The 11,306-nt window shown below is 38.9% G+C and overlaps 1 protein-coding gene across 1 annotated transcript; it reads left to right on the plus strand.

The window, feature by feature from the left end:
* The first annotated feature begins 8,691 nt into the window (after nt 1-8,691).
* On the plus strand, nt 8,692-11,009 carry LOC149023165 (large ribosomal subunit protein eL36x-like). Its single transcript, XM_089143718.1, has 4 exons — nt 8,692-8,798; nt 9,062-9,169; nt 9,271-9,470; nt 10,754-11,009. Exons 2-4 carry the CDS (start codon nt 9,065-9,067, stop codon nt 10,782-10,784), a joined length of 336 nt encoding a protein of 111 aa, XP_088999844.1. The 5' UTR covers nt 8,692-8,798; nt 9,062-9,064; the 3' UTR covers nt 10,785-11,009.
* Nucleotides 11,010-11,306: the final 297 nt, after the last annotated feature.

The following is an 11,306-nucleotide window of genomic DNA, read 5'->3' on the forward strand; positions in this document are numbered from 1 at the left end:
ATAAACAGTGGAAGCAGTGTGGACTAAAGAAAGACGGATCGAGGTCTCGGAGTTTGGAACTGCCCGAAGGTCAGCATTTTGTACGGATATCTGACCGTGTGACACTTCGGGCAGCTGACATGTCTGAAAATTCAAGATCCGAGTTGGGTAACGCCTATTGCGAGTCCTACGTGCTACGCTACGACTCGTCGTCGACATGTGAGAGTCGATCTCAAGTAACAACGCGGTCCACGGCCCAGGCCCACCAGATTAATATTACATTTTTCTCATTTACAAAGCAAAAGGAAAAAAATACAAATAAAATAAAGAATCTCTCTCCCCTTGCATGAAAATGACGTCCCTGTCCATCTCAATCCCATTTTTTCTTCTTGCTTCGGTGGTTAAGAAGGACATGATCATCATAAAACATTAAAACCCAACCCCACCCCAGAAGGGGAGGAAAAAAAAACAAAAAGTTGTTGGTGACGATCATAAGTTCTTCATATCTTCACGACAGGTGTCTTGCATGAAGATATCATGAAGTATCTCTCCATAAATTACATTCCAAAAGATCGATATTTGCTCATGCTAAGACTTATTTTGTTTTGGTATGTAATTAAACAAAAGAATTGTCCACGCCATTCAATGTACCTTCGCCTCTCCCTTTATGTCATCTCATAACAGATTTTAGTATTTTTTTTCTTCTTCTTTTATTATTCTTTTTCCTAGCTATATTGGTCCCATATTGATGATGATGTTTGCTGAATCGAGTATCCATTTTTTTCTTTTAACAATTAATTTGTGGAAGGGATGAGAAAAGAATGAACTTTTTTTTTTTTTAATTAATACAAAGAGAAAACCAATTACAACTGAGAAGATTATGACATGTTGTCCCAGTATTTAGGATGCCTAGTTCCTATGGATTGTAAGGCAAGGTTTCTTCATACATTTAAAGGTGTTGCATTGTTTTGGACGATCGGAATATTATTTGTATTGGATACTATGTATAGGAGATCTGAAATTGATTCTAAAGGCCACGGTTTTTGAGGAACCGGTACAAGATTTTTAATTTGCTCTCTGTTGGCCAGATGTAATCAATCCAAAGAACAAAGAGCCATTTTCAATCCATGAGCTAGTCCTTTGGTGATTGCCTTGATAATGGTGCCACCATTTAGTTTGCCACTCCAGCAATAAATCAATTGGCTGTGATGGAGTATACCCCAGCAATACCCAACCTCCTGAGTTATCATGTGTGTTTCACCTGCACAAAATAGTATTGTAAGTCCTTGTGGTAAGCTCTATTGAAGAAGTAAATAAAGAGTGTCAATATTTTCTTTAGTCATGTGTGTAGTGTTTGGGGCATCCTGATACTCCGGAGGTTGAAGCTGTATAGCATAATGCCAACAGTTAATATAGTTCAAAACCTTTATGGGATTGGGTTGTTCATTCTTGAAAGAATAGCATTATGAGTCCACCAAGTTATAATTATTATGGAAATTATCCACCTTAACATTGGACTATTAGTATGTGAGTTATAGAATAAATCCACACAAAAGTCTTGAATGCTTGAAAACGACAACAAATCCTTAATTAACCCTAGAGGTCCGCCGCCCAGATTCTTCGTGTCCATTCACAAGTGAAAAAGAGATGCCAACTTGATTCGCTGCTTCCACCACAAAGCACACATCAATATGAATTTTGAAGCCAATCGGTGAGAATCGCATTAACTAGGATTCCTGCATGAAAAAAAAAATCAGAGGAATATTGAGTTTCCATAGGAATAACCACCATCTTCAATACTTATTTAGATGCGAAGAATCAATAGAAGAAAGCAACAGTTGGTGATAAGCCAATTTAGTAGTTAGTCGCGGAGCAGAAGAAAAACTTAATCGCCAAGAATCAGGCTCAAGGGTTAACACAATATTATTAATAGCATTAGACGTCGGAGAGCAGAATGTAAGGGAAATTTCATATGCATATCGATCCCTGTTTCTCACAATCTCTGCTAATTTCGACTCACGAGGGGAAAAGTGCATATTGAAGTAACCTATCCCTCTATTAGATGTATTTGGCACCCAATGGTCGAACCAAAAGAAAGTGTCATTCCCATTGCCCACTTTCCTAGCCACCAAGTTCCTTAATAAAGAGAAGACAGAACGTAAGCTATTCCAAACATGTGACCCAGATTTATTTTGCACTCTAGGGTCAAAGAGAGAGGTTTGGGGAAAATACTTTGCTTTAAAGCATTGTGCCCAAACATTGGACTTCTCGGTTAAGAGTCTCCATCCCTATTTGACAAGAAGGGCTCTATTCATAAGTTCTAACTTCTTAAAACCCAGACCTCCAAAAGCCTTAGGTAAACAACACATATCCTAAGATATGAGAGAGAGAGAGAGAGAGAGAGAGAGAGAGAGAGAGAGAGAGAGAGAGAGAGAGAGAGAGAGAGAGAGAGAGAGAGAGAGAGAGAGAGAGAGAGAGAGAGAGAGAGAGAGAGAGAGAGATTTTTACCTTTACCAGATTTACCTAGCCAGAACCTATGGCAGAGGGAATCCATGGACTTGCATACCTTTTTGGGAACTAAGACGTATTGGATATGATATATAGGCACAGCTTGTAACACAAATTGAATTAGTACAGTTCTCCCTACATATGAGGAGTGAATGAGCCTTCCAGCTTGCTAGTTTAGAATTCATCTTATTCACAACTGGACACAAACTATTAGATCTTGTTTCTCCAGGGAATAGGGGCTACCCAAGTAAGAAGAGGACTTACTCATCTCCTTCATTCCTAGAAAATTCAGAATTTTTTCCTTTGTAGGAGAAGTATTCTTGCTAAAGTAAGCTTTACTCTTCTCCATATTGATCACCTGTCCTGTCATAGCCCCAAAAATGTCTAGCACAGTCTTGATCACACAGATGTCATCTAAAAAGGCACAACAAAAAATGAAAGTATCATCAGCAAAAAAGAGATGGGTAATTTCAGTAGCAAACTTGGCTATTTTAATGCCCCGAAAGGCATTTTCAGAATTAAAAGCCCCAAGAAGTCTGGACAGAATTTCCATAATGAGAATAAAAAGGTAGGGACTCAAGGGGCATCCTTGTCGCAAACCTTGAGATCCTAAGAAATATGAGTAAGGAGAACCATTGAGCTTGATTGAGAAAGAAGTAGAGGATATTAAACATTTAACCAAGTCACAAAATTTGGAGTCGAAACCTAGACATTCCAAGACCTTTAAGAGGACACACCATTCTACTCTGTCAAAGGATTTTGACAAGTCCAACTTGAGTGTAACAAACCCCTGCTTTGCCCTAGAAGTCTTCATAATGGAAGACTTCATGTGCTAACATTAGATTGTCGATAATTTGTCTACCTGGCAAGCTCTCTGAAGAGGAGAAATGAATTCATGTAAGAAAGGCTTAATTCTAAGGGCCAAGATTTTTGCAATAATTTTATAAGAGACATTGCAATGGATAATAGGCCAAAAATTCGATACTAAGACAACCTTCTCAGATTTTGGGATGAAACACAGGAGAGTGTGATTGGTTCCAGGAGGGAGTACAACATTACTAAAAATTTTTGATGTAAATTGTACAATATCCGATTTGAGTAGATCCCAAAAATGTTGGAAAAAGCACGCCTGGTACGCATCAAAACTCGGGCCTTGGAAGCCCCAATAGAGAAAATCGACTGATGAACTTCTTCTAAGGAAGGGCAGAAAGAAAAAGTAGAGTTATGCACTAAGGAAGGAATAGGGGGAAAGAGCATATCTAAAAGTGGGGGTAAACTCGGGCTACTGAAAGTATATAGTTCCTGCATAAAACGAGCAAAACAGTTAGCAATTCCAGCCGGATCAGAAATGAATTCATCTCCAATCTTAATAAACTCAATTTTTCATTTTTTTCCTCAGGACTTTGGCAGCTTGATGGTAGAGTTTTGTATTTCTATCTCCATCAGTAATGTACTGGTTCTTGGATTTTTGAAACCAGAATGCTTCTTGAGCATCATAAATCCATCTTAACCTGTTCAACTTTTGATTGTAAAGATCCCAATCAGGATAAAGACAATGCTCCATCACAAACAATTCTAGTTCAATTCTTTCACAAAGGTTATTAACATTACCAAAATGAGTAGCATTCCACCCTCGAAGGAAATTAGAGAGAGAAGCCAATTTGGAAGTGAGGTCCACATCACCAAAGCCCTTCCAAGCATCACCTACCATATTCAAGAAATTGGGGTGTCCCTGCCAAGCAAGTTGGTAATGAAATAATTTCCTACCATATTTAAAAGAACCATTGGTGTTTAGGAGAAGAGGTGAGTGATCAGATCCAATGGTTGGCAAAATTGACAATTTGAGATTAGGGAAACATGCAAGGAAATCATGAGTAGCCACAGCTCTATCTAGAGTTTCCAGGGTAAGATTGGGTGGCTTCTTATGATTTGACCAAGTGTATTTAGGCCCCTGCTCCAAGATTTCAGAGAGTTGGAATTCATAAATGAGGCTGGTTAGTAGGAGAGTGTTGGTAATGGTTTGAATGAGCCTCCATTTTTATCCTCTGGAGACAATAATTCATTAAGATCACCACAAATGATAAAGGGATCAGAAATTGATGATAAGTGAGTAACAAGATCAATCCAAACTTGTTTACAAAGGGGATATTGTGGTGGATAGTAGATGAAAATGATTACCCATCTGAGATTAAAATCTCTTACTTGAAATGCCGCGAAATGATTGGACGAGAATAGGAGGGACGAGAATGCTGTAGATTAGACAGAACCCAAAATCCCCCTTGGTAATCCCTGGACCCTGTACTTGGAACCATATGCAAGGATTGATAGAGTTTCAAAGTCCTATGGAATCGGTGTTGAATGGCAATAAGAATTTTGCATTTAGGTTCACAAATGAAAATAAGGTCAAGGTGGTGTTTCCTACAAATTTTTTCCAATCTCATTAACGTGAATTTTCCATTAATTCCACTAACATTTCAACTAAGAAATAACATTGTAACTAAAATATCTCTCTTCTTCCCAACTAACTAGAGCCAATGCCACGAAAGAGACAAAAACCACAAAAGACTGGAGAGAGAACACAAAACAGATGACAATAAGAACAACTAGATTAAGGGTAGAACGCATGAAAGCTACCGTTGAAAACCTGAATGAATACACACAATCAACAACCAACACAAGTTAGAAACTGCAGGCGAAGAGAATTTAGGAAAAGGATAGCAAGTTTACGAACAAATTTGAATAAGCGCAAGCAACAAGCAACACTAAAGAGAGCTAAGATATCAAGGAGCCACAAGAAATGGGAGACATGGGTCACCTGGTTGTCCATCAGGGTTTGATTTTGTGTCGGTGCTTGATAAAATGTGTTGGAATGGATGAAGCATACTCTGTTGGCCCTATCATAGATCCTCAGCAGGATATCATCTTTCATCGAGTTCAAGAGAGAGTCAGGATTGATAGAGTTAGAAAGCAGAGAGGTGACAACAGATTAGAAAGAGTCCATGGGGTAGAAAGGTTGGATTATATTATCAAAAGGCCTTATCTGCTTGCAACTGGGGTTTCTTGGCTCATCTTTCCAATTCTCATTTGTTTCGAAGATTTCCTCCTCAGTGCCATGTTCCTTCATACCCTGGCAGCCCCCTTTAGCCTTCGGATTGCTGCAGTACACATGATATATATTCACGGTCTGGGCCCCTTCCACAATATCACGTTCCACAAAGGGACCACACTTCTTTGGTTCACAATGCATGGTAGCTTTGTCTTCCTGGACAGCTTTCCCCTTGGCTTTATATTTGTCTCCAGCTGTGGTGTCTTCATAAAACAGGGTTTGTAGGGTCTATCATTCAAAGTAAACATCAACATCTTTCTCTTCAACAGTTTGTTTTGTAGGACGTTCTTCATCACAATCCATTGCCATAGGAGTAACTCTTCCAGTTCCAAAGAGATCACAGTAGAATTAAAAGTCGATTTACGATTACCATCTTTTAGATTGGAGAGTTTGATTGTTTTAAGTTCCAAGAATTTTTCCAAAGATTTTGTAGAGAAGATCTTCGAAGAGGCCCAGAGAATGGGGCGAACATTTGCCTTCACAACAGATCCCGCAAGAGGGATATCTATATTAGGCAGACCATCCTAAACTTTCTTATGAGGGTAGGAGTGGTCACCATGAGAGACACGGCCACATCATGAACACACCATCTTGATTTCAAAGAGACATTTTACTGGAAGGTTTCTCCCTTGGTATTGCGGATCGATATTTGCATTTTCATTGGCATGTTGAGGTCATACATGACCTTGTTGTAAGCCGTATCAAGGGGGAGGTTTAGAGCTTTGAGATTAAGTTGAATATCCATCACTTTTCCAAGAACCGAAGCCTCATCAGACATCAACTTTTCATTGTAGCATTCTTCATGAACATTATGGAGTTGTATCCACTGTGCCAAAGGGGGTGCCAAATCTCCAACAGAGAACTTGTCAGGAAACGGGGTAAAAGTGAGATGCAAGAGACAAGATTCCAGCCACCAGGGAGCAAACGAGAGAGTTCTGTTTCCATGCTCATTTGAAATGAACTCAGTACTAATAGTGGTTTGTTATAACAAACTATATAGGTCACACCGCCACTTTCCCATAAATGAGCCAAACGTTAGACCATCTTAGCAACAGGAGGAGCTTTGTACCCCAGTAATCGGCCAAACCAAACTCTTTTACTTCGTTTATGTGGGAGATGTCTAGTAACCGAACCTTTGATGACCACCACGCCATGACCCGAAAATCACCAATAAGTAGCTACCACTTCTTTTCCTCCTTCTTCGCCGGTCAAGTGTATCCTGTTCTTCAAGGGTGAACTACCCAAAATGCAAGAGGAGGAAGCTCTGTGAACATGACCATGCGAGGAGCAAGATGACCCAGGGCGCCCCATTGAAACTCGTTCCAGCAAGCAGACAAGACGAGAAAAGCGAGAGAAATGAAGTAAGACCACCCAGCAAGTGGGAAGAGAGAGGAGGGGAGAAAAGGAGAACAATTGTGCAGTACTTTGAATTTTGGAAACTGCACAAGAGACAGAGAGATAAAGAGTTCGTAGAGTGAGAAGCACCTAGAAAAGTAGAAAGAGAAGTATGGTGTAAGAAAAGCAGAGCAAACGTGGAGAGAATGGGAGATATAAACTGTGCTCTATTACTAAAACAAGGTTGGAGAATGATGAACAATCCATACTCTGTTTGGGTGAAGCTCTTGAAAGCAAGATATTTCCCTAACACTTCACATTTCGACCCAAAAGTAAAGAAGAAGAGAGGATCCTGGACTTGGAATAGTATAAGCAGTATACCACTTATGCTCCAAACCATGAACCTAAGAAAAATTGGAAATGGCAGAACCACATTTTTTTGGTTTGACCATTGGGTTAGAACAACCCCGGACCATATGGTGGGTTAACCTAACTTTCAAGTTTTCTCTACTAAAGCAACAATGGAAGAAGTAATCACTTCTAAAAGATAAAAAAATAGGGAGTATCTTCTCAACTCTAACCTTTACTTCTCAATCTATTTTTTTTTTCAATTCCTTCATAAGTCCTATCCACTTGTCTCAAGCCCCTGATGAATGGCTATCTTCTCAACACGCATAATGTTTACTTAAGATGGTGGAATTGTTTTTGGAAATTGCCACTTCATCCTAAGTTTAGAAACTTTTTTTGGCGTCTCATGAATGTAGGGCTCACTGTTAAGACAATCCTTTCCAAATGGACAGCAATCGGCCCAGCCTGCGAACTTTGTGGTGCTTCTAATGAATCAACTTGTCATATCTTCCTTTCTTGTGAATGGAAAAAGAGGATTTGGGCGATGGGACGGTTAGGACTTCGGACGAAGTTCATCTTCTATAACTCCTTCCAATTTATGCAATTCTTTTCTTTTGAGCTGAAACTTGGATACACAATCTAAAAAATGTTTTTTTTTTCATAATAATTTGCTATTTTATATGAATTGAAATAAACTCTAAGGTCTGTAACAATAATGACATAACCCTAATAGAGTGCTGAATAATGTAAACCAGTGGACCTACATCTATACCATAAGTTTATTATACACATCACAAACTCCAAAGCAAATCACACACATAGCACAAATCCATGCATAATCTTTTTGCTCACCCACTTTATTGTGTGCAGGGCTACATAATGAACTCCTAAACAAGATGGATTGGAGTGCAAGACTTTTTTGGAATGAAATAAAATTCTGTTTGTAAGCACAAGGGAAAAGGGGCAAAATAAGCAATCACAAGGTTGAAATCGAAGGAACTAAGCAATCAAAGAGAGGTGTCATGAAAGTAATAACTAGCCATGTCAAGCGCAATCTAACATATGGCGCGTCCCCTGGACGCAGGCGTTCCTCTAAAATGGTCCGCCGGGGCTTTCTAGGGAGGTTGGGTCTTTAACCGCTTTAACATACCACCTTTGGCAATTCCACCTAATTTTGTTGAGAACAATATATAAATCTCTTCAGCGTATGAACTATTTTCACGATATGCATTATCTTTTTTATCATACAAAAATACGAACTATTTTCACTATATGCATTATCTTTTTTATCATACAAAAATAAAAAAAATAATAATAATAATTCAAAGTGTCGAAAATGTCACCCGACGTAAATTACGGAACCGGATCCGATTCCATTTTCCCGGAACCATACGCCCGTGGGCCAGTATCCAATGGCCACTGCCGAACTTCGCAATAAAATTGCGATTTAGGGTTTCTGAAGTGTCTGTGGCGGCTCACAGTGCAACTGCGAACTCGAAGGTCGCATCTGCCGAAGGCAAAGGTAACATCATCGTAAGCTCTCTTGTTTGGGATTATTTTTTGATGATTTCTCTCTTCCTGCTCGTCGATGTCTTTAAACCATACTAATATGTGAACACTCTTGAACCACTCTGCTCCCATTTCGTGCTTAAATGCCCTGTGTAGTCGTGGCTGTGTTCGAGGGTTTCTTTGCTCTTTTGCATTTAGACCCAAGAGATAATATATGCTTTGTGAACTAGCAATCTCTGTCTGGTTGTATAATTGTTTGTGTTCTTTCGTAATTAGGCAATGGCTCCTTCAGTACAGCCTAAAAGCGGGCTGTTTGTTGGATTGAACAAAGGGCATATCGTTACAAGACGGGAGTTGGCTCCTCGCCCTTCCAACAGAAAAGGGGTAATCAACATTCCTGCGCTTCGGTTGATGCTGGAGTTTTTTTTTCTTTTGTTTTGATTCTTAATTGATGTATATACTTGGGATTTTGTGTCGTGTTTTAGAAAACTAGCAAGAGGGTGCATTTCGTCAGGAATCTCATTAGGGAAGTTGCTGGTTTTGCTCCCTATGAGAAGAGAATCACTGAGCTTTTGAAGGTTGGGAAGGACAAGCGTGCACTCAAGGTCGCCAAGCGAAAGTTGGGTACCCATAAGAGGGCAAAGAAGAAGCGTGAGGAGATGTCTAATGTTCTGCGCAAGATGAGGTGAGGCTTTCTTTTCTATTTTATGGGATATGATTATTTGGATCGAGTATATGATGGAGATAACAATCTGACTGCGCTACTTGATACATTTAATTTACTGGGAAAAAAAACTGAAGAAAAGGATTGACCATTACAGTTAGGGCTACCTATTTCCAATTTCTTTTCTACGGGTTGGTTGCAATGCTAGCAGTTTCTGGGTCTTCCCCTTTTTTTTTTCCCCTTCCTATTCCCCCTGAAGCAGATAATGTGTAAAACATGAATGATTTGTCCAAAATCAAGCTGATGATGCATGGTAGGAGCAGATAACTAGGTCATACTATCAGACCCAAGGGTTGGTGGTACACAAAATGCTGCCACTTGCTTCAACCCTCCGAGCTTCCATAAAAAGAATAGCCAAAGCTATGTTGGTAAACAATTGTGATATCTAATCCTAGAGCTGTAGAACTGAGATATCAGTGCCTCGCTGAGTTTTTTGTTAAGTGTTGATAAGACTATCAATTACATAGTGGCCTACAATGCTGGAATGAGCATAAAAGCTCTTTTTAATGGCTAAGGCTTTAATTATGTTTTGATATGGGTACTGTGTTTTGCTCCTTTTTAAGAGGGTCAAGTCCAAGATTGGATAGGAAGATATAGATGAAAAATTAAAAGAGAAAGATTAACTGAAAAGTATAAACAGAAGTGAAGTTCCAGTGTTGGTTTGGATTCACGAGGAATTGCTATACCTGATTTACATGGGATTGCATGGGGCAAATCTAGGCTTTAAGAAGTTAGCATGATCTAAATTTCTAACAGGAAGTGTCCCTTTCGCCTAAGATTTTAGAGTCTGCCTTGATCATAATTCATTATATTGTTGGCCAATCAACTTATCATAATTCATTATATTATTGGCCAATCAACTTATCATAATTCATTATATTATTGGCCAATCAACTTATCATAATTCATTATATTGTTGGCCAAGAGTAGATTCCATTCTGCAAGCTGCTGCTGATTTCTTCTATCTTCATGTTGGGCTTCCAGTCCTTGACTTCCACCTCCTCCTTATTTCTTCCTCATTATGTTGATGTCATTATGGACTGGTTGCCTATCGTGCTGATGGAGTTGTATTTGCAAATAATCAAATATTTAATCTATAGGGTATAATTTTATTTGACTTCATTTAAAAGGAGGCAAAGAAAAATGGAAAATCGATTTTTATCTTTTGTAACAATGTTGTGTGTTAATTTGGATTTTGTGTGGTAAATAATTGAAATCAATCTTTTGACTTTGATGCTGTGCAGGTCTGCTGGAGTGCATGAAAAGAAGAAATGATGATATTCACAAAATTCACTGTAATCTGGGTAGAGTTGGTCAATTTCTGCTGTTAGATCGTGATTTTTAGTTATAATCCTGACTGAACAATGAGGTTAACTCATTATACACATTGCAGTGGTGTGTGCTCTATGAAATTGCTTAATTACCCTTGGGTGGTGTAGTGGAATTTCTACTGGATTTTTGGTATTCAATTTAAGTAAACTATCTTACAATTATCTTTTATTTTTAAGGTTCTATTAAAGGAAAAAAATGCCATCTTTTAGCAAACCAGTGAGTAACCTTGAATTTCTATTATACTGGGGTTAAGGATGATTAGAACTTTTTGTGGAAATCGTTTGTATCCCTATAGAGGACAAAATTCCCATTATGGAAAGCTTTATGTGAATCCGCCTCTTCGGAGCCACTTGGAGAGCTCTTTTTGATCAGCTTCATGTGTATAGATGGGAAGTTAGTTGAGCTTGGATTGGCTGTGGCAGGTTTTGAGTCTCTTGCAGCCATATTTCTCATCATGGGTTTGTA

Source organism: Hakea prostrata, chromosome 2 (genome assembly GCF_041222555.1).
Source record: "Hakea prostrata isolate BN-2017 chromosome 2, UWA_Hpros_2, whole genome shotgun sequence".
NCBI classification, from domain to species: Eukaryota; Viridiplantae; Streptophyta; class Magnoliopsida; order Proteales; family Proteaceae; genus Hakea; species Hakea prostrata.